At 44.9% G+C, this 24,095-nt stretch overlaps 1 protein-coding gene and 1 long non-coding RNA gene across 2 annotated transcripts in view; both read right to left on the bottom strand.

The window, feature by feature from the left end:
- Positions 1-68: 68 nt before the first annotated feature.
- LOC310690819 (growth-regulated alpha protein-like) lies at positions 69-5,172 on the bottom strand. The gene is made up of 4 exons (XM_083470392.1): positions 5,028-5,172; positions 2,443-2,569; positions 2,249-2,333; positions 69-1,159 (listed from the first exon to the last, which is right to left on the bottom strand). Exons 1-4 carry the CDS (start codon positions 5,107-5,109, stop codon positions 1,154-1,156), a joined length of 300 nt encoding a protein of 99 aa, XP_083326518.1. The 5' UTR covers positions 5,110-5,172; the 3' UTR covers positions 69-1,153.
- The window catches only part of LOC310690869, a 98,575-nt gene continuing 74,548 nt past the window's right edge, over positions 69-24,095 (bottom strand). Inside the window, exon 2 of the long non-coding RNA XR_014518233.1 lies at positions 69-658. This is a non-coding gene — a long non-coding RNA (uncharacterized lncRNA). The remainder of the gene's footprint in view (positions 659-24,095) is intronic.

The following is a 24,095-nucleotide window of genomic DNA, read 5'->3' as shown; positions in this document are numbered from 1 at the left end:
AATTGGTAGTATATAAATAAATAAAAATTCAACAACAGATTCTGAAAGAAAAATGTAGTTCAATGCACTATAATTAGAAAAAAACCATTTTATTTATTTTTATACAGAACGTGTGGCATTCCACAGTTAAACAGATAAGAAAAGGAATTTATAATCCAGACACACAATGATAAAATGCTCATTCCCTAAAAAAAAAACATGGCAGTATGCCATACATTGAAGACATGAAATATCCAAGTGTATATAGAACATCACTGTTCTTTACAAGGGTTTTTTAAATAAAAAAAATCCTTATTTAAATATACTCATTAAGCAAAGTTCATGAAGCAAAATTCATTCCATAGGTTCATAGCCAGGTTTTCAGCAATAATATCAGTGAGTTGTACCTTCACAGCAATGGGCAAGTGTGTCTGGCTATAAACCAGAAGGTTAGTGGTTCAAGCCCACCCAGGGACAGCTGTGGGCAAGATTCCTGAATTCCAGCGGGTTGGACTAGATGACCCACAGGGTCCCTTCCAACTCCACAATTCTATGAATATACGTGTAATCAAAAATGTGCCAGGACTCTTGTGCTCCTCCCATTCATTTCAGCAGGGGCTGCCTAGAATACTATTAGCTGAATGGCACTCTCTGGCATTTTATCGATATACAGTGGTACCTTAGGTTAATTCGTTCTGGAGGTTTGTTCTTAACCTGAAACTGTTCTTAACCTGAAGCACCATTTTAGCTAATGGGGCCTCCCGCTGCTGCTGCACGATTTCTGTTCTCATCCTGAAGCAAAGTTCTTAACCTGAGGTATTATTTCTGGGTAAGCGGAGTCTGTAACCTGAAGCGTCTGTAACCCGAGGTACCACTGTACTTAATAGAGAATATTTCTACCCCCTCCCCCCGTTGCAGAAACAGTGCTCAGTGTACATTCTGTTGGCTTCGCAGAATACATAACAGTGGCATCTAGCGTGCTGAATCCATCAGGCGGACGGCTATAGCTACAGGTAGCAATAAATACATTCCGATCAGTTTCGATAATAAATACGAGTGGATAGTTGTAAAGTGGTTCAGTTCTTAAGGTGCTCAACTTCCTGCTTCTCTAACCAGAGGCTTTCCACAACTGCTCCGTACAACATGCCCGAAGCATTTTTCGCAGCTTGTCATGTTAGGGCTGAAACCAGAAAAAGGAAGAGATATATATATATGCAAATGAGAACATGAGAAACTGCAAATCTTGTTGCCTCACCTGACCTTCTGAAAGCACTTCAAGCTACAACCCAATAGGTATATGTCATCATGAGCTACATATTGTCAGCTGCCTGAATGATTTAATTTAATTTCTTATTTAATTTATTTAATTTAACTTATTTAATTTCAAATGAGGCTGTATTTACGGGACCGCCTCTCCTGGTATGCCCCACAGAGGACCTTAAGGTCCATGAATAATCATAGCATAGAGGTCCTGGGCCCCAAGGAAGTCAAATGATCCTCCCCCAGGGCCAGGGCCTTCTCAGTTATGGCTCCGACCTGGTGGAATGCTCTGTCCCATGAGACCAGGGCCCTGCAGGATTTAACTTCCTTCTGCAGGGCATGTAAGACAGAACTATTCCGCCTGGCTTTCAATTTGAACTTAGCCTGATCTTTTATTCCCCTTCCTTCCCTCCCCCTCCGCTTTTTATAAAGATTACCTGCTCTGGGATCCCACAGCTAATTCTCCCCTGGTCTCCTCGCTGGCCCAAATAGGACTAATTTAGCCAGCTAGCCCTGGTGATCATCTAATGTTTATTGGGTGGATTTCCCCCCTAACTTGATTTTTGAATTCTGAATTTATTGTTATTTTATGCTGTTTTTTGTTGCATCAATTAAGTGTTTTAAATTTGTTGTTAGCCACCCTGAGCCTGGTTTTCTGAACCGGGAAGGGCGGGGTATAAATAAATTATTATTATTATTATTATTATTATTATTATTATTATTATTATTTCACCTTGATACCTTTTATAATATTGGAGTACAGAAATCCTTTTTATAAATAAAATGGACTGGTGCCATTAATTTGGGTTTCCCACATAATTGTTTTCAGCAATAAAAGGAGGGGGGGGAGACTCTCAGACGCACAGCTTATAGCGCTGACCTGCACCTAGAAATGTAGAACAAAAAAGAAACCCTGAGACGAGCCCTGAGATTTCCACCATGGATCCCAAATGATGTTGTAAACGCTGCGTCCTGCGCGCGGCTCCTTCCCAGCGCTTTCTGTAGTTACCTTTGCCATAATCTTGTTGACAATCAGCTTGACCCACGGCGCTTGGGGGTCCAGGCAGACTTTCCTCCCGTTGTTCAGGGTGGCTCTGTTCAAAGGAGGGGAGAGAAGGCAGAGAATTGAGCTGGTGAGTGAAGGGGCTTTTTGCACAGCACAGAGTCGCAAGGGAGGTCATGGGCCCAGGCCGGGACACTTACATGACTTCAGGAACGACGCAGTGAGGTCCCTCGGGGAGGAGAATGACGGAAGCAATTTGCTTGCGTGGAATCGCACGGGAGACCGTTTGAATGCACTGGCACCGTAGCTCGCCAGTCATAGGAGCAGCTGTGGAAGGAGAGCGCAGAAATTTAACTATGCAACCTTAGGCATATTTACTGAGAAGCAAATGACAAAAGGTATCTTTTCCCGGCTTCCGCCCAGGAAAAGATACCTAGCGCAACCACACCGAACGCTTAACCCAACCTCCCTCTAACACAGGGGTCAGCAAACTTTTTCAGCAGGGGGCCGGTCCACTGTCCCTCAGACCTTGTGGGGGGCCGGGCTTTATTATTTTGGGGGGAAATCAACGAATTCCTATGTCCCACAAATAACCCAGAGGTGCATTTTAAATAAAGGCACACATTTTACTCATATAAAAACACCAGACAGGCCCCACAAATAACCCAGAGATGCATTTTAAAGAAAAGGGCACATTCTACTCATGTAGAAACACGCTGATTCCTGGACCGTCCGTGGGCCGGATTGAGAAGGAGACTGGGCCGCAGTCAGCCCCTGGGCCTTAGGTTGCCTACCCCTGCTATAAGGTAAAGGGACCCCTGACTGTTAGGTCCAGTTGTGACCGACTCTGGGGTTGCAGCGCTCATCTTGCTTTACTGACCGAGGGAGCCGGCGTACAGTTTCCGGGTCATGTGGCCAGCATGACTAAGCCGCTTCTGGTGAACCAGAGCAGTGCATGGAAACGTCCTTTACTTTCCCGCTGGAGTGGTACCTATTTATCTACTTGCACTTTGATGTGCTTTCAAACTGCTAGGTTGGCAGGAGCAGGGATCGAGCAATGGGAGCTCACCCCGTCGCAGGGATTTGAACCAACGACCTTCTGATCGGCAAGTCCTAGGCTCTGGTTTAACCCACAGCGCCACCCGCGTCCCTTTCAATAGTATAGGCACCATCCAATCACAGACGCTTTTAAAATTTCACCGCTGTTGGACTTGAGATGCCCAGCTCTGGCTAGATCATGTATTAGGATTTCAGATGCCTAGTCTTAGAGCAGGGGTAGGCAACCTAAGGCCCGGGGGCCGGATGCAGCCCAATCGCCTTCTCAATCCGGCCCACGGATGGTCCAGGAATCAGGGCCTTTTTACATGAGTAGAATGTGTCCTTTTCTTTAAAATGCATCTCTGGGTTATTTGTGGGGCATAGGAATTCGTTCATTTTTTTTCTTCTTCAAAATATAGTCTGGCCCACCACATGGTCTGAGGGACGGTGGACCGGCCCATGGCTGAAAAAGGTTGCTGACCCCTGTCTTAGAGCTTTGGGCTTTAGCACAACTAAGTTCCCTGCATGGTTATTTTCAACAAATGAAGACCGAAGGTCTTTGGAACCTGGTCATTACATAATCAGCCTTGGAGCAGAAGTCTAGCAAAGCCCTCTTCAAACATTTGCAGGGGATGGGTAGTGGGGTGGGAGGCTTCTGCTTCCAACCTCAATGTGTTCATAATGGTGTGAAAATAGCCTAAATCCGAGCTTTCATGCCTATCCACTCAACTTGCCTTAACTAGCTACTAAATACGCAGAAGTCAGGAGCAGAGACAGTGGCTGTCAAATTTTTCAACTTCTCCAAATTAAAAACAACAACACAAGGGTTCTAAAAAGTTGTACCATGACTTGGGAATGCAAAAGATATTTTGGTGAAATCTATATAATTTAGTTTTGCTCGTCAAGTAAAAAGGCATGTAAAATTGCATAGGAATAATAAACAAATGATAGCCAATTATTTGCAGCGATGATGCTGAGGACCTGACATTTTCTGAAGGTAAAATAACAAATTCTTTGGGTTTCCGAAAGCAGTTCATCATCAAACAGAGTCCTACCAAGCTAAATATTATCCAATCACAAAAAAGCAGATTTGAATCCCTCACAGCTGAAAGCATATTTTTAATACCCCCCAAAAAAACTGCAAAAGCTAAGTTTCACCCCCTAAAACGACACACCTTAGTGGTACAACTTCAACCCTCTGCCCCCCCATTTATCCAGCAAAAAAGCAACTTTATTGTGAACAGCCCAGAGGTGAAGAGCTCCTCTGAGCATGAGCAGAGTTCATCTGCCTCACAAAACACAGTAAATCCACAGACAGTGGGGACGGGGGGACTGGGAGCTGGGTTTACAAAATTTTCAAGCCAAAAAGCATGGCATCTGCTATCTCCCATCACCTCGCGTTTTAGAAGATGCGTCCCACCCGTCGCAGATCTTAAAATCATATTTAGGACCTTTCAGCGAAGTCTGCCTCTCTACCAACCATCTAGCTGGCATTTTTGGTTTCGTTCCCCTCCCCTGAATGCGGCTTTAAATTTGCAACGGAGGCTCCGACGGTGCCTCCGGGAGCTTGCGGAGTTTCCTGGCCCCCGACGGCTGCCCAAAAGGACGGATTTTGGAGCCTAGCAGAGCTTCCAGGAAAACCCGGCACTTGCCTCGCCGCATGCAATCGCCCACCCCCCAGAAATGCAAATCGGCGCAGGAAGGATGCTAATGGACCGCCCCGTCGATGCACCTGAGGTTAACATACCCTGGCTGTGCGAAGCGCTCCCGGCTAGCAGCAGGAAGACCAGCAGGGCGGCCACGCAGGGGACTGGACGGCACGGATTCATTGTTGCAGCAGTGGATGCGGAGGCGCTCAGATCCCCGACGTGATGCTGCAGCGGCCACCGAGACGCTCTGAGCTGCTCTATCGCGCCGGCCGGTCTTTTATGGTCCCTAGCTGCTGCGATCCCCGCCGCCGCCGCGGAGGGGCGCGCGAGGGACGAGTCCCGCCCCCTTCCCCGCGCACCGCCTTGGCATTGGCCGGGTGCGGGCGTCGGGTGAGAGATGCGACGGAGCGGTCCTTGCGAGGGGCAATTCCCCTCGGAAGCAGCAGGTGTCGCTGTCCGCGGAACCAATTGGGAGATGATTTTTTTAAAGTTTTTATTTTTTTTTAAGTTTTATTATTAAAATAATTCAGCATTAATACACACATATTGCAAATATACAAGCATACAAACATACATTTCATACAATCCTTAAAAATGCTCAAACATACCTACACTCAGTCCCACAGATAATTCCTTGATTAATTTTTTTATCTCTTTCCTTTTCTTGTTAGCTGGGTGAATTGATCTCCATCATCAATGCCTGTTTTTCATTCTGGCTCCAGATTTTGCTTTATCTACCGGAGTTCTGTGTGTAACTGATTTTATTTGTGGTACATTGCCTCCCTCCGATCGTGCAACAAACAAATCAAAATGAATAATAATTCCTCCCCCCCCCCCAAACTAGCAAGATCAAGTACAGTGGTGCCCCGCAAGAAGAATGCCTCACAAGACAAAAAACTCGCTAGACGAAAGGTTTTTCCGTTCGCGATTTGCCTCGCAAGACGAATTTCCCCTATGGGCTTGCTTCGCAAGACGAAAACGTCTCGCGACTTTTTTTCTTTGACTAAAAACAAAGACATGTTTTGTTTATAAAGTTAATTTATTTTCCCTTAAATTTTCGAACTGCTCTTTACAGTATGAGTGACTTTAAAGAGCAGTTAATAAACTGTTGTTGTACCAAATTTGGCTTTGTTTGGACTTTTTTTGACCATAGGAACGCATTAATTGATTTTCAATGCATTCCTATGGGATTTCGTGCTTCGCAAGACGAAAAATTCGTTAGACAACAAAAATTGCGGAACGAATTAATTTCGTCTTGCGGGGCACCACTGTATTCCAAAAGGACTGGAGTAGAATCATAGAATCATAGAGTTGGAAGAGACCACAAGGGCCATCGAGTCCAACCCCCTGCCAAGCAGCAAACAATTTATAGGAGTAAATTTATAGGATATCTGAAAGATTATTGTAAGCAATTAACATCACTAGAAGGGTTGTCCGGAGACTTGTAACGAGAAATTTTTCTACCTTTCTATATTTATTTAAATTTTGAGTTATTTTGTAATGAGCGTAATTAGAATTGGAAAATGTACAAAGGATAATGATACAAAGGTTGATTTTGAAAGCTATGAGGTGGAAGGGAAGGAAGTTGATAGGCTCTAAAGAGCCAGGGATGTAAAGTGGATTGTAATGATGTAAACGTGTATTATTAAATGGAAAATAAATTATGGAAATTACGGATGCAGTGAAGAAAAAGCTGTCTTGATCCTGTCTTGGGCAGTTTGTTTGAAGTATGAAAACTCTCATTTTATCCCTTATACAGTGGTACCTCGGGTTACATACACTTCAGGTTACAGACTCCGCTAACCCAGAAGTAGTGCTTCAGGTTAAGAACTTTGCTTCAGGATAAGAACAGAAACCGTGTTCCGGCGGCGAGGCAGCATCAGGAGGCCCCATTAGCTAAAGTGGTGCTTCAGGTTAAGAACAGTTTCAGGTTAAGAACGGACCTCCAGAACAAATTAAGTACTTAACCCGAGGTACCACTGTATACTGTTATTTTGTGTTACATACTATTGAGTTGGGTATGTTTAGCCTGAGAAAGAGGAGACGGAGACTATGTTAGCCATATTCAGACATCTGAAGACATGGAAGATGGAACAAGCTTGTTTTTCTCCTGCTCCTTGTTTGGGCAGGACTCAAACCAATGGGTTCAATTTGCAATGAAGGAGATTCGGATTAAACATGAAGAACTTTCCGACAGTAAGAGCTGCTAGTGGAACGGACCCCGCTTCACTGTCAAACGGAAGGTTTGCAAACAGTAATAAATGTAATTGGTTGAATTCCTGCATCTTCCAAACCACCCTTCTAACCAAAGTACACAAAGTGAACCATGGGATAAATCGGATTAATCTGATTAATAATAAGAATAAAAATAATATAAAAAGATATTTTTTTACCATTATAATGGGTAATTATAAAAATGCCATGAGCGTGCGACATAACAACATGACAATATTTTGCATTGTCATCAAGTAAAAAAAACTATTGGGTAATAAGGAAATGTCTCTCTTTCCTGGTTTTTAAGTGACTGAACATTACTAAGTGGTCAGGGAGGGTGTTGTGCAAACATTCCATTTCTCGGGAAATGGGGAAGTTGAGAAAGTTAATATCTTTTGGTGCGTAGATATAAATTTTATTATTTTAATGTATTTTTAATCTTTGTTGGAAGCCGCCCAGAGTGGCTGGGGAAACCCAGCCAGATGGGCGGGGTACAAATAATAAATTATTATTATTATTATTATTACCCATCATTTGCTTTCTGATCGAGGGTGTGGATTTGAATATCCATTTCAAAAATGGCTGTGCTGGTCCCGGGGGGGGGGGGGGGAGGTACTAATACCGTATCCGAAGTTCAGTCCAGAGTCACTAGCAGGGTAACGATCACTAGATGAGACGCGAGGTCCGAAACAGGGAGCCGGGCGGGGGAGCAGGAACGCTGGTAGGGCAGCAGCAGGAAGCCAGGTGGATAACAGGAACACTGGTAGAGCAGAAGCAGGGAGCCAGGCGGGGAACAGGAACACTGGTGGGTCAGCAGCGGGCAGCCGGGCGAGGAACAGGCACACCGGGAGTGCAGATCTAGGTCTGGGTAAAGCAGGTACTCCACAACGACGTTGCTCCTGCAACCTGGGACCGGGCTGCCTGACCTTTATCTTCTTCTAAGGCTGGGGGCAGTCCTGGCCCCCAGGAGCCCCGCCTCTCCTGGCCTTAAGGCGAGCACTCCTCCTGGGAGAGACCAGTTCCCTTCGCCTCTCTGCCCTAAGCCTCTGCAGTTCAGGAGAGGCCGAAGGGTTACTGGGCCCCGGGGAAGGCTCACCTGTAGCCACTGAGTCCTCCAGCACCTCTGGGGCCAAAATGGTCTCACCTGGTGCCTGCCCCTGAGGATCTGGCACAGGTGCAGGCTCCTCAGCATCTAGGCCTTGCCCCAGTTCAGCCGGCCCTGGAGGCGGGGACTCCTGTGCCGGCTGGGATTCCTCCGGTTCACTCTCAGACTCGGAATCCCAGGCCATCACAATGGCAATGGCCAAGTCCGTCAACCCTTTCTTATTGAGGGTGTTCTTATCTCCATCCTTTCCTGAATATTTGTGGGAAATTGCTACCAGGAGACCATTTGCCTGGTTGAGAGGGCATGCCATGGTGAGAGGTCCAACTGGAAGTCAATCAAAGCAACGCATTGGTGTTGGGTACCAGGAGAAGCTAGTTCAGCATCATCTGAAGGACTAAAGGTTCATCACGCCTACCTTAAGTAGCCTTAAGGGCATGGGCTTTGCCTGGTTCTTTGGCCCATGCACTCCCTTCTCTTGCACGTAGTGATTTTTTGGCTCCTTGTCTAGTTTCAGGCAAATAACTGTATGCCATTTCCTGCGGATCAGGCCCTGCACGCCAGAACTGGAAAACTGCAGCAGATGGTGACAGCAGTCACAAAATTAAAAGACGCCTGCTTCTTGGGGGAAAAGCAATGACAAACCTAGACAGCATCTCAAAAAGCAGAGACATCACCTTACCAACAAAGATCCGTATAGTTAAAGCTATAGTTTTCCCAGTAGTGATGTATGGAAGTGAGAGCTGGACCATAAAGAAGGCTGATCGCCGAAGAATGGATGCTTTTGAATTATGGTGCTGGAGGAGACTCTTGAGAGTCCCATGGACTGCAAGAAGATCAAACCTCTCCATTCTGAAGGAAATCAGCCCTGAGTGCTCACTGGAAGGACAGATCGTGAAGCTGAGGCTCCAATACTTTGGCCACCTCATGAGAAGAGAAGACTCCCTGGAAAAGACCCTGATGTTGGGCAAGATGGAGGACACAAGGAGAAGGGGACGACAGAGGACGAGATGGTTGGACAGTGTTCTCGAAGCTACCAGCATGAGATTCACCAAACTGCGGGAGGCAGTGGAAGACAGGAGTGCCTGGTGTGCTCTGGTCCATGGGGTCATGAAGAGTCGGACACGACTAAACGACTAAACAACAAAAGTTTGTGTGGTGTTCGTACAGGGCTCCCGGTCGTTTCACGGACTATTGACCTGTACACCATTGCTTTATTCTTCCGCTGCCACCAACCAGGTTTCTTCTGGTGAAATACTGAGTCTCATTCAGGTTGTAAAGTCAACAATGAAGATTAAAGTTGATTGAAGAACAAACAAGTTTTAAATATGTTCAGAACGGTTTCTCAAATGCTCGTCCTTACCTAGATGTGGCAATATCTCACACTGTCACACTCCTCTCTCAGTTCTATCCCTGTCTCTCACTCTAACGGTCACAACCACTACATTTGACTTTTACTGCCTCTGTCTGACCCTCACTCCTCTATCTCCCCATGGTAAACCTCAAAACCAGGTAGGCTCCGCCTCTGAGCTTTCTCATTGGTCAATCTACAGTAACCGTTTCCATCCCCCTGTACAAACATCATCATGAGGAATGGGCAAACGTCACAGCTTGCTTAAAAATTGGAAAGAAAATAGGGAATAACTATGTTGGGGGTCCCCTTCATGGATCACTGTCTTGTCGTGGCGAAGGGGCTTCAATAGCTCCAAGAAGTTGTGAGATATGCCATGCAGGGCCACCCAAGACGGACAGGTCATAGCCGAGAGTTTAGACTAAATGTGATCCACCTGGAGAAGGAACTGGGAAACTACTCCAGTATTTTGGCAAGAAAACTCCATGGACATAAAAAAGGGGAAGCTTTGAGAAGAAAGGAAGAATTTCCAAGGCATGCTCTGGTTCATGGGGTCACAGAGAGTTGAACACAACTAAGGCGACTAAACAACAACATGCTGGGTGTGGGGTGGAAGAAAGAGAGGTTTGCATGAATTTTAGTCAGGCTTGTACGTGTACAGTCAAAACATGGTTTAGTCCAGTGTGTTAATAATATAGGACAGGCTTCCTCAATCTCGGCCCTCCAGATGTTTTGAGACTTCAATTCCCATCATCCCTGACCACTGGTTCTGCTAGCTAGGGATCATGGGAGTTGTAGGCCAAAAACATCTGGAGGGCCGAGGTTGAGGAAGCCTGATATGTTAACGGAGAAATCCAAGGGCTCCCTTGGACAAAAGCAAAGACACCAACCAGGACAATTGGAGCAAAACAGCAGCCAGTAGGCTTGGTCTTTATTGAAGACTGTCGTGACAGGACTCCCACTTACTGCAAGTCGAAGCAAGATGGAAGCCCTGAACAAAAGGAGACCCCAACCTTTATTAGCTACTAATCCCTCATGCTACACCCCTAAGACTACATCACAACTACATCATGACTACATCATTGACACGTCACAAAAAGGAGGGGTTGAGGGAGTAGTTGGGGTGGTAACCTGAGTGTCTTGTGACCTGGCCGGTTCCTCCTTTCCCCCTCCCTATGAGTACTTTCCAGAAGACAAAGGGAGGTTTGCAGTTTCTTATCTCCAGAGGGAAGAGCTGATCACTGTCCTTTGTTTCAGTCCGTGGTGAATCCACTCCCATATGCAGGTCCTTTGTGAGTGTAATGATATTCTGTCTAGGACCATCAAGGTTGTCATGCCAACTGGGTAGGGCTCGCTGCGGATGTGTTGGCTGCCTTGTGTCAAGACTCCCCCCTTTGATAGCCCTTCCTTCATGGTGTAAAATAAAAGTGGAACGGTACAGATCCGATGTATGGGTGTGTGATGGCAGGGCCTTGATTCTGAAGCGCCTGCACCTGTGCTGGATCCTCAGGAGCAGGCACCAGGTGAATCCACTCTGGCTCCGGAGGTGGTTGAGGACTCAGTGCCTACAGGTGAGTCTCCCCCTGGGTCCAGTAACCCTTCAGCCTCTCCTGAACTGCAGAGGTTCAGGGCAGAGAGGTGAAGGGAACTGGTTTCCCCCAGGAGGAGTGCTCGCCTTAAGGCCAGGAAAGGCGGGTCTCCTGGGGGCCGGGACCGCTCCTGGCCTCAGAGAAGATAAAGGCCAGTCAGCCCGGTCCCAGGTTGCGGGAGCAACGTTGTTGAAGAGCTGTTTCAGCCAGCATCCAGTCCTGTTTCCCCAGAGTTCCTGTCCTTGCCTGGCTTCTCGCTGTGGACCCCGCTTCGCCTGAGGAGGACTGTCTGCCAACCCTCAACTCAGGTCCAGGACCTCGCCCCACAGTAACCTCCCCCCTGGACCAGCACAGGGTGATTTTCTTTGAATTTATAACAGAAGCGTTGCATATGTCGTGTGTGAATGTGTGTGTGTCGTGTTTGTACAAACTGAATGATTTGGAGGGGGGTGTCCTGCAACAGGTATAGGACATATCAAATAGATTTGAGATGGATCAGGCGGTTGCCATCTTCTTGTCTTTTGGACAAACTACACATTACATTAAAGATCTCAAGATCTTCTCAGCCCACCAAACCTTGGTGTGGCCTATGGCGCCTGGAAAATGCCCATTAAAAATTGCCCACTAACGTGTCGTACTAACAGTTGTTGAACCTCCCTGTCTTGTGACCGATTTATGTACCAACGCACCAGTTAGCTTGTGTTTCCAGGAAACTCCCAAACTCTCCATGGTGACCCAGTGAAGTACATAAGGTGAATAGCGGCTTTATTGATGTTAACCATACCTGTCCTATACTGGGCAACTACATTTTGTGTGTTTTCCTGTGTGACTATATCTGTCTGTCAGTCAAGTTTATTGCTTATAGCCAAAGGCTGCTGCAATGTTTACAATGTCATTTGTATACTATATATGCAGGTTTTGGTGTCTTCGGGTGTCTTCCCGTGTAAGAGTTGGGGTGTCTAGGCGACGTTTCGACGAGGTCTCACTCGTCATCTTCAGGCTGGTGCTTTCGGCTTCTTGTTACTGGAACAGAGCAGGATCTCAGTGTTTGAGTTCCTATAAATACTGTTGAGGGGGTGTGGTGTATAGCCTCCAACGTTCTGGGCAGAGAGGAGGTTCCCAGGTTAGTGTGCCTTTTCTTCTTTTGTTCCTTAATTACTTGAGGGATATCTTGAGTGATTTCTTGAGTGATATTCTGAGTACCACTTAGGTGGGTCATTAGGTGTGGATTAGTTGCTAAAGCTTTCGTGTCTTGACCTCTTGAGCTTGTGAAGAGTTTTTCTGAGAAGATGGCTGTACTGCACTTAGTTGTGCTCTAGCTTGGCTTCGTGTATAGGGGCGAGCTGTGGTTTTGTGCCCTGTGCCAGCCAGATCTGTGTAGGGATTGCAGGGGGGTATGCTTTCTACGAAAGCATATATATATATAAGCATATATATACGCTCTGTTCCAGTAACAAGAAGCCGAAAGCACCAGCCTGAAGATGACGAGTGAGACCTCGTCGAAACGTCGCCTAGACACCCCAACTCTTACACGGGAAGACACCCGAAGACACCAAAACCTGCATATATATATATATATATATATATATATATATACACATACTAATTTGATACAAAAACTTAAAACATTTACATTGTCAAAACATGACCTAATCTGCACAAAGCTATAGAAACTCCTTAGTATACAAATTGAAACATTAAACAATAGAATTTATAAGCTAAAATCACTGTGGGGCCACTAATATATTAAAAGTAATGTTAAATAATACAATAGACATTTATGTACAAAGTTTAGTAAGAAAGATACAGCTTGGTGTAGATGGGGTCAAATAAATTCCTCTCCTTTACAGTTGATAACAATATCGGCTATATAATTTTTTTTCTAATTTTCCTGGTGGCGGTTGCAAAAAGTGCAACACTCCAGGTCACATACTTATCAATGTCTGCAAGGAGATATAGAATCATGTCAGAAGGATTCTGGCCAGGGGACATTATCATTATAAGTGTCAAAAACCGTTCTCTTGCTTCAAGATATAAGGGGCAGAGCAAAATATAATGCGTAAGGTCCTCTAATTCAGGGCATCCCTTAATACAAACATGTTCGGTTACTGGTATGCCTCTATGTCTCCCATCTCTATAAGCAGAGTTTATTGTATTTAATTGTAACTCTGTAAAAGCTTTCCGGAGTTGTACAAAAGTCAAGTGTGACTATATCTGCAATTTTCCAAAATGGAAGATTTCCGTGAGGCTCGGCAAGTCTTGAGGCACCTTAAAGACAAACAAATTTGTCATGTCATAAGTTTTTGTGGACTGCAGTCCACTTCGTCAGATGCACCTATCCAAAAAGAGAGAAGCTGATACTATCATAAAATGGTTAGCTTTAAGGGGTCAGGATTCTTTGCTGATTTTGCTGCAGCCACCTAACAAGGCTATTTATTGGCTACGCTACACCATTGGAATTTGTTAAAAACAGAATCTTACCATTACTGGCTCTCCTTGGTTCGTAGTTACAAGCTGCTAGAAGTCAATGTATTTGTCCATGTGGGTTTTTTTTTGTGTGTGCCTGTTTGCAACCTTCCAAAACAAAGAGAAACTCAACAATTAATTTTGCTCGGTTTGCTTCTGAGTTAGGAGGTATTAGAAGCAAATATCACCTTGCCAACAAAGGTCCGTATAGTTAAAGCCATGGTTTTCCCAGTAGTGATGTGTGGAAGTGAGAGCTGGACCATAAAGAAGGCTGGTCGCCGAGGAATGGATGCTTTTGAATTATGGTGCTGGAGGAGACTCTTGAGAGTCCCATGGACTGCAAGAAGATCAAACGGATCCATTCTGAAGGAAATCAGCCCTGAGTGCTCACTGGAAGGACAGATCCTGAAGCTGAGACTCCAATACTTTGGCCACCTCATGAGAAGAGAAGACTCCCTGGGAAAGACCCTGATGTTGGGAAATTATGGAGCGCACAAGGAGAAGGGGACGACAGAGAATGAGATGGTTGGATGGTGTTCTTGAAGCTACCAGCATGAGTTTGATCAAACTGTGGGAGGCAGTGGAGGACAGAAGTGCCTGGCGTGCTCTGGTCCATGGGGTCACGAAGAGTCGGACACGACTAAACAACAACAAAATGAAATTCATTTGGCAAGTAAATGAAAGTGATGTGCTTTACAACCAAGGCTCTAGCCCTTTCAATACCACCCCACCCCTGTTTTTGCTCCCCACCCCCCTTTCCCCTGTAATTTACAAACATTTACAAAAAATTATAAAATATAAAAATTATAACTTTACAAAATTTACTTGTGTTTACCAACCTACAGATCCCACTGACTAAGCATACAGAAACCAGCCACAACCTTATTATTTGGGGAGTCTCGTTTTATTTTCAACTGAGGTCACAACTAGAGAAAGCAGGTTGGATCTACAACAAAATGTTGCAGCACAGCCTCCTCACTTCCAAGCAGGAATGGGCCTGTTCACAGCTCCATCCATGCTGTTGTCCTCCATCAGAATACTGCTCCAGGCTCTAAGGAACAGGGATGGTCAGGTATGTTAATTTCTATCAGTTTCTCGTTTTTCCAATCTTAAATTCAGTTCCCCATGCTTCCACATCACTTTGCAATAAAATTCCTCGTGAAAATCTCCCGCTGGAGAGTCTGTTCAGGCCTTTGCTTTGAATACAAGCAAGAAGCTGTATTCCTTTGTTTATTCACCTACACACATAGGGATCTGTTGTTGTTGCTTAGTCGTTTAGTCGTGTCCGACTCTTCGTGACCCCATGGACCAGAGCACGCCGGGCACTCCTGTCTTCCACTGCCTCCCGCAGTTTGGTCAAACTCATGCTGGTAGCTTCAAGAACAGTGTCCAACCATCTCATCCTCTGTCGTCCCCTTCTCCTTGTCCCCTCCATCTTTCCCAACATCAGGGTCTTTCCCAGGGAATCTTCTCTTCTCATGAGGTGGCCAAAGTATTGGAGTCTCAGCTTCAGGATCTGTCCTTCCAGTGAGCACTCAGGGCCGATTTCCTTCAGAATGAATAGATTTGATCTTCTTGCAGTCCATGGGACTCTCAAGAGTCTCCTCCAGCACCATAATTCAAAAGCATCAATTCTTCGGCAATCAGCCTTCTTTATGGTCCAGCTCTGACTTCCATACATCACATAGGGATCTAGGATTAAATATTATCTACCAATTTATTCTCCATCATTTTAAAATTACAGACACACACACACACACACACACACACACACACACACACAAACACACAATTGATAGATGATAGGTGATAGATAGATAAAGTAATTTGTTTTTAATGTTTTTGTTGGTGTTTCTAATGAGTAATTTAGGCTGCCTGCTGTAAACCCCTTAGAAGTCTTTTGTTCTAGTAAGTAAGAAGCATTTTGCTAAATAATGAAACAGCAACAAATTCCTTGGAAGCTGCAGTTGTAACACATTAATTGACTTTTCAGTTCAGTAGCCTAAATGATATCTTGGGGGTTGAATCTCTGGGACACAACTGGGACACCCTTAATGGCTGCTATTAGATTATAAAAAAAGAACCCGATCACAATCTTTTCTAAGTCCTTGATAACCAAGGAGGTAATAGCTACAAATTTACCTTAAGAATGGAGTTTTGCTTCTGCTAACTCGATAAATCCGCTTGAAGCTGCAGTGGTTAACATATTAACTGATGTTTCAGTTCAGTTGCTTCAAGAAATTCATGATTAATGCTTAGAAGAATTCCTCAAATACGTATGCTTCTCACACAGTCATAAACTTCCTAAACAGATTTCTAGTTTTCCAGAAGCGTTTGGGTAATTTCCCCTCAAAATTCCCAAAGTGTTTTTTTTTGTGTGTGTTTTTTGCGGGGCTAGGGAACTTGCATTTGTCTAAAGCTAGAGAGCAAGATTGTTAGTATATCAGTTTCACATTCCTTGGCCAACTCTTGAGAAAGCGATTTTTGTCAGCCACATTAAATCATACAAAGAACACAAGGAAACCCCACAGTACAATCCACTTAAACTTCCTTCTACACAAGCTCTCTTGAAACGACTGGTGGCTGAGTCTGAAGAGCACTAAAGGGCTCTTAACCAATCCATTTTCATGCAACTTCCGTAGGCAAACATCTTTGTAGTCTGTGCGTCCTTTTAAAAATTGGAATTGTTTCATTAGCTAGGCAGCAAAGGCAGGCATCCACCGGGTGTTGAATGGTTTCTTTAAATGTAAAGGTTCATCATTGTTCCACTCCATGTGTATGTCTTTAAGGGGCCAGAGCAGGGGCCAGAGCAAGATAACGAGACCCAGCTTTACAGCTGTGTAACATAGCAGGTGCTGCTGAGTTGTATTTGATTAAGGTGTGTCAGCATTTGGGTAGAGTATATAAGGAGCAGCACGTAGCTCTCCCATTACCCTGGGGGATGGGTTGGTGGTTGGGTCTGGTTTGGTTTGTTGATGTATTTAGTGTAAATGGAGTTTTTGTTTTTCTTATTAAAACCTTCTTTAAGTTATTTTTGAGTCCCTTCTTTTTAATGCATGATCTCCCCAGCAAGCTCTCTGCAGCGTCACTATACTGCAAAAAGCCAACAGATGACACATATTGTTTCAGGGTAGAGAGTGATTTCTTTTGAAAAGGAGGGGACATTTTATCATATGTGGTGGGATTGTAAGGTAATTTAAAAAAATTGGGAAATGATATACAACAAATTGAAGAAAATGTTCCATTTAACATTTGTTAAAAAACCCGAGGCATTTTTGTTAGGGATTGTAGGGAAAGACCTGCCAAAAAAGTTGAAAAACATCTTCATGTATGCGACAACGGCCGTGAGAGTTCAGGTAGCACAAGGATGGAAGACTGAAGAAACCCCAACTAAAGAATCATGGCAAGAAAAATTGATGGACTATGCAGAACTGGCAAAACTGACATACAAGCTGTGGGACAAGGATAACTGTGACTTAAAGATGAATGGGAACCCTTTACAAATTATTTGAAGACGCAACAAAGCGAACTGGACTCCTTGGCTGGTTTTGAATTAACATTCACAAACTTTTTATTGATAATAACCAGCTAAATAGTTTGAGGATCTATACAACTGTGTTACATGCAGAAAACAGCATTTTTTAGAGAAATCAAAGACTGGAACTGAGGGAAGTTGGGGGGTGGGGGGATTCTGTGGGGGGAGGGAGGAAAAATGGAGGGGGAATAAGGATGATATGTTTCTGGATAATATGTGTTGTCTTAATTTTGAATAAAAAGTTATTTTTTTAAAAAAGAGAGAGTGATTTATTTTGTGAGGCCAATGAAACATGCGCCTAATCAGATTTTTCTAAGAATTCCAGAGAATGGGCTCATCCACACTTCTGATTATTCTGTTATTTCTAGGCACAGGTCTGAGAGGTTTTTATTTTGTCCCACCGCTTGGGAAAACCTGCAGTTTACTGCTGAATCAGAAGAACAAATGTCAATTCACAACACTCCCCAAAACTGTGCTCCTGAAGGAGCGTCTCAACCCCCATCATTTTGCCTGGACACTGAGGTCCAGCTCCGAGGGCCTTCTGGCGGTTCCCTCATTGCAATAAGTGAGGTTACAGGGAACCAAGTAGAGGGCCTTCTCGGTAGTTGCACCTGTACTGTGGAACACCTTCCCATCAGATGTCAAAAAGGAAATAAACAACTACAGTGGTACCTCAGGTTACAGGCGCTTCAGGTTACAGATGCTTCAGGTGACAGACTCCGCTAACCCAGAAATAGTACCTCGGGTTAAGAACTTTGCTTCAGGATGAGAACAGAAATTGCACGGCGGCTGCGCAGCAGTGGCAGCAGGAGGCCCCATTAGCTAAAGTGGTACCTCAGCTTAAGAACAGTTTCAGGTTAAGAACGGACCTCCGGAACGAATTAAGTTCTTAACCCAAGGTACCACTGTATCTGACTTTTAGAAAACATCTAAAGGCAGCCCTGTTTAGGGAAGCTTTTAATGTTTGATGTTTTATTGTGTTTTTAATATTCTTTTGGAAGCCGCCCAGAGTGGCTGGGGAAACCCAGCCGGATGGGCAGGGTATAAATAAATTATTATTATTATTACTACTCCAAACTCTGGCTTTGTCTGTGGAGGGAGGGCCCCCCACCCAGCCCCCCACCCATTTGCCGTCTTGCACCAAGTCCCTTAATCCCCTTTAATGGCTCAACATTCATATTGTGGTCACTAAGTCTGGGGTGGTGCTGAACTTTATCACTGCAGTGACAACCATGGGGCTCTCCCAACATGTCATCTGCCCAATGCATGTGGCAGGTCACACTCTGATCTGGTCTTCTCAACAGGGCAGAAAGAGGGTGATCTCAGAGTGGGGAATTTGTAACATCAACGTCTTGTCTTGGTTGAATCCTTCTCTTTTTTGATAGATGAGAGAGAGAGAGAGAGAGAGATGATAGATAGATGATAGAGATTAGATGCTGATGATAGATTGATGATAGATGATAGATAGATAGATAGATAGATAGATAGATAGATAGATAGATGATAGATAGATATAGATATGGATAGACTTATTAAAAAATATAGAAAGGTTCATACCCATGGCAAGGTATCTTTACATAATACACTGAAACAAAACAGCTTCTTAATTTAAAAAAGAATAGAGGCAGAAAGAACGAAAATAAAAGTGAGAGAGAAAGCAAAAGAAGAGAAGGAGAGAGAGATTAAAGAAAGATAAAATGACTTCCGGTTCTCTGTCCTGCAGCTAAATATAGTATTCACTCATAAAATCCAACCATCTTCTGTAAACCAGTATTCTTTTCAATCTCCATGTCCCAACATTACAAGTTTGTTTTCTCTTTCATGCAAGAAGTCTGTAAGAAGTTTCCAGTTCTGAATAAATGTCGATAATTTTTATTTTTCTCTAATTAAGCACATTAACTTTGCCATCTTAGGGTCCCGTCCCCCCCGGTCCTTCCTCTGTAAATGGGGAGGGCTGCATCTTTCATGGTTGGGTCCTCTTCTGATGAGTTTTAGATTTTCAGTGGCTTTCTACAGAGGTGGGGGAGCTATCAGAATGGTCCACCCAAGGAGGCTGATGGATCCAACTGGTTTTCAGATGGCGCTTGGGAGGGTTCCCATCTGACATGGCAGGAACCAATGTCAAAGCCAATCTGGCACCCAGAGATCTCCACAATTGAACCCATGTTAGTAGCAAAATGCTCCTGGCTCCTGAATAATTTCTAACACTGACTGGAAGGGACCTCAAGAGTCACCTAGTCCAAGCTCCTGCAATGCAGTTATCTCAGCTAGAGCATCCATGACTGATGACCATCCAGACTCTGCTTAGAAGCCTCCGGTGAAGGTCCAGAACCTCCCATTCCACTGTCAAGAAAGTTCTTCCTGATATTTAGCCAGAATCCCCTTTCTTGTAACTTGAATCCATCTATAGTTGGTGCAGAACTCAGTGGGCAGATTATTGACTGGGACCAGAAAGTCTGAACATATTAGGCCAATTCTGGCACAACTGCACTGGCTACTAAGTCCTGGCTTTGACCTTTGAAGTAGGAATTTCCCCCACTCCCTCCACACCTATCCTAGAAACGAGAGTTCCGCAAAAGTCAATTCAGATCTTACAAATAGGCAGGTAATAAATATTTGCAGGTGACTCATGATTCCGATTTCCTGTTATACGCGGCTTCCCCTCCCCCTGTCACAACGTTCACAATTCATCAGAAAACAATGACAGGTCCTTAAAAGAAAATTGTTATTTCAAAAAGCAGCTCAGGTTTCTTCTTCTCTTTGAGATGGAGGTGGAAAGAGTTCATGAAAGCCTGCAATTTATTCCATAGGAAACAGGTAAACATGCCGTTCTTTATAAATTATCTGTTCGTGTCAAAGGTGGTCTCCTTGCCCTTCCTAAGGTCAAAGCTGACTCTTTTTGTAAAGATTTTAAAGAGGACAATTATAGCAATAGGAGAAAATTAGAAGATGAGAAACAAAACTACAAAAGAGGCACATAGAATGAGTTAAGTTTAACATAAGTTAAAATAAAGTCCAAGTAAAGTTAATCATCTTAAAAAGCAGAGACATCACCTTGCCAACAAAGGTCCGTATAGTTAAACCTATGGTTTTCCCAGTAGTGATGTATGGAAGTGAAAGCTGGACCATAAAGAAGGCTGATCGCCGAAGAATTGATGCTTTTGAATTATGGTGTTGGAGGAGACTCTTGAGAGTCCCATGGACTGCAAGAAGATCAAACCTCTCCATTCTTAGGGAAATCAGCCCTGAGTGCTCAATGGAAGGACAGATCGTGAAGCTGAGGCTCCAATACTTTGGCCACCTCATGAGAAGAGAAGACTCCCTGGAAAAGACCCTGATGTTGGGAAAGATGGAGAAGGGGACGACAGAGGACGAGATGGTTGGACAGTGTTCTCGAAGCTACAAACATGAATCTGACCAAGCTGCGGGAGGCAGTGGAAGACAGGAGTGCCTGGCATTGCTCTGGTCCACGGGGTCACAAAGAGTCGGACACGACTAAGCAACAACAAAGTTAATCAGCTTTATCAGATCTTCAAGTACAGTTCCAGATTTTCTAGGCTTGTAATGGGGGTTGTCTTGAAAATGATGGCTCCGCTGTATATGTCATAAAATAATTCCAAATCGTATAAAGTATCTGAAGGTTCCAGTCCTTGTTGAAATCTCAAATTATGTGTAATTTTCTCCATTGCAGTTATATTCCACAGTAAGGGGTACCCAGTTATGATTATAATTCTTGCTGTTAAAATAATATACAACAGGGTGGTCCAACGCACAGCCCAAGGCCTTTTTTGGCGGCCCTCAGGAACATTTGATGGCCTGCCCCCATCCCTCACACCTTCTTCCCAAAGCCTAGTTAGGGCATTCCCAGCTTTGGGAAGGTAGCAGGAGGGCAGGGGTGTGTGTTAAATTTTGGCCTCCCTCCCTCCCAGCATGCGATAAGGCAATGTGCAGGTTCCATGTCAAAGTACTCTTGCAACCCACTTGGTACGAAAAGTTGGGCTGCCCTGATATATAGGACCAATTCTTTTGGCAATACAGTGGTGCCTCGCAAGACAAAAAGAATCCGTTCTGTGATTCTCTTCGTCTAGTGGTTTTTTCGTCTTGCGAAGCAAGCCCATTGACGGATTAGCGGATTGGCGCTATTAGCGCTTTTAGCGGCTTATCTGCTGATCGGATCAGCTGATAAGTGGCTTAGCGGCTTAGAAAAAGGGGGGGAGGGGAAAAACCCGCAGGAACTCGCAAGACATTGTCGTCTTGCAAAGCAAGCCCATAGGAAATTCGTTTTGCGAAGCACCTCCAAAACGGAAAACTCTTTTGTCTAGCGAGTTTTCCGTCTTGCGAGGCATTCGTCTTGCAGGGCACCACTGTACATCTACATTGGCACCATCGACATGTCCAGTAATATTAATTTTGGACCACAAACAATAGTTCCTTTAGTAATAAAGGGCAAAGCTTCTTAACAGGCTCAGAGAGCTCTTTTGTCATTAGCCAGACCAGGAAGTGCCCCCGACAAACATGTTAGAACATGATAGAGTGTAAGAAAATACTTGCTGCTGCTTCTATGGAAGTGGAGCTTTTTGTAGGTAAGTAAGTAAGTAAATATATTTTTATTTATACCCCGCCCTCCCCGGCCAAGACCGGGCTCAGGGCAGCTAACATCAAATACATTAAAACACAATCAAACAATTGATTAAAAATTAGAATCAGCATAAAATTAAATGACTGCCTACGAATTACAACCATAGGGGGTCGGGAACCTCAAGTATTCCTCAGGGCCAGCTATCCATGTTGGTCCTGTTGTAAACAAAAATTACCCTTTTCCCTTATGGGGTATCCAAGAGCCCATATAGAGTCCTTACATAGGTTCCCTGTTGGTAGGAGAGAATAACAGAGGCCAACCAGAGAATATTGAGAAGCAAAGCAGCTAGTAAGCTTGATCTTTATTGATCTGTTGCAACAGGGTGCTCCCCTCACACGCAGGAAAGGAGGAGGAACCCAGAAAAATTGCGCACAAGGCCTTATAAAGACTTTTGAAATTGCCACCCTGTAGATCAAGACCACCCCCAGAAACATCATACATACATATATCACAGAAGGGGTGTAACCTAAGACCACCCCTCAGATACATCACACCTACATCACAGAAAAGGCGGTCTAAAACAGAAATTTTAATATTGTTTTTCTCCTGTCGTTGTTTATCTCCTGTCTGGCAGGTTACTTGATTGGATTGCCTGGGTAGCCTGGCTAGTCTTTTGTAATGATAAATACTTAGTTCCTGGGCCAGGTCACAGGCTCACACCCTATTCAAACACAGACATACTCTTAAGACAGGATTTGTGAAGGAAAAGACAATGGGGAGGCTTTTCCATTTTGACCTTGCAGAGAAAAGATTTGGTCAGTTTAGGAATCAAAATGGTTCCAGGTTGGACTTCCTGTGCTGATCTATGTACGTGCTTGGTTGATACACTTATGAACATTACCATATATCTAAGAGCATAAAATTCCTATCACAGTCTCATATGATAAAAGATAAAAGAGCCAAAGAGGTAACTTACAGGGTCCCATGGAGTGGGGTCAAACTGGGCACTGGACCCCAAAGGCCAGGTAGAACAGCTCTGTCTTGCAGGCCCTGCAGAAGGATGTCAAGTTCCCGCAGGGACCTGGTCTTCTGTGATAGATTGTTTCCCCAAGTTGGACACCCATGCTGTAGAGCAGTGTTTCCCAACCGGTGTTCCGTGGCACACTAGTGTGCCGCGAGACGTTGCCTGGTGTGCCGTGGGAGGGAGGCGGGCGAGTCGGGCGGCGAGAGGCGGGGCGGCGGCGGCGGCGAGGAGAGGCCGCCCAGCGCGGGGCTCTCGCCGTCTGCCTGCCTGGCTGCCTGCGTGGCGCTGACGTCACGGGGCTGTAACGTGCCCCACATAGGCACACGCGGGGCGGCGAGCGAGCTCCCTCCCACATCCCATCGCCGCTCGTTTCGGCCGGCCTACTGGGCTGTCGCAGGCGGAAGGCCTGCGCATGCGCGAGGTTTTCGCGCCTTCGGGATTCCCTTCACGCCTTCCTCCTCCCGGGTCCTTGAGAGCGCGGGAAGCAGCAGCGCAAGACCGGCGTTGAGCCTGGTAGGTATTGCGCTTGCCAAGGCAGTCATTTGGGAAATGAAAACTTGCAAAGCAAGCAACCAGTTCAATCTGAAGTACGTGTATGCTTAATATCCTGTATCTGAAACCTGTTCTGCCCCCTCCCCCACACTTGGTGCCATTTTCATCTACACATGCAGCAGAGTAAGTTGACCCAGAATAGTACCAATTCAGATGGCAGATGGGAGAATGACAGTGCTGAATGCTTTCCCATGTAGAACAGTCCCTGCAAATAAAAACCTAGCATATTTGGAAGAGGGATGCTAGCCTAACCATTACCTTCTATGCTGTTACTATTTTTTTTTTTTTTTTTTTTTTTTTACATAAGTAAAAAGTGACCTTTCCCCATCTGGCATGGTGGTGTGCCTCGAGATTTTTTTCATGAAACAAGTGTGCCTTTGCCCAAAAAAGGTTGGGAAACACTGCTGTAGAGTTTATGCCTCAATCTTTTATTATTATTATTTTCTGAAAAGACCAGTGGCGTAGCGTGGGTTGTCAGCACCCGGGGCAAGGCAAGAAATTTGCGCCCCCTAACCCATGGATTTGCGCCCCCTAACCCATGGATTTGCGCCCCCTAACCCCCAGATGTTGCGCCTGGTGCGGCCGGCCCCCCCCTGCACCCCCCACGCTACGCCACTGGAAAAGACTAGCCTAAAGGCCAATATATATGTCACCACTAAAGAGGCAGAAGTCAGGCGGGGCATTACATTCATGTATCCACAGCGTGTTGATCTGTTCCGTATCAAACAGGTCAAGCCCGTTCATATATGCAAAT

The sequence above is a fragment of the Podarcis liolepis genome (genome assembly GCF_965112155.1).
Source record: "Podarcis liolepis genome assembly, chromosome: 13".
Classification (NCBI taxonomy): Eukaryota; Metazoa; Chordata; class Lepidosauria; order Squamata; family Lacertidae; genus Podarcis; species Podarcis liolepis.
The sequence above is the reverse complement of the archived record's forward strand: the minus strand, read 5'-3'. Positions and strand labels throughout refer to the sequence as shown.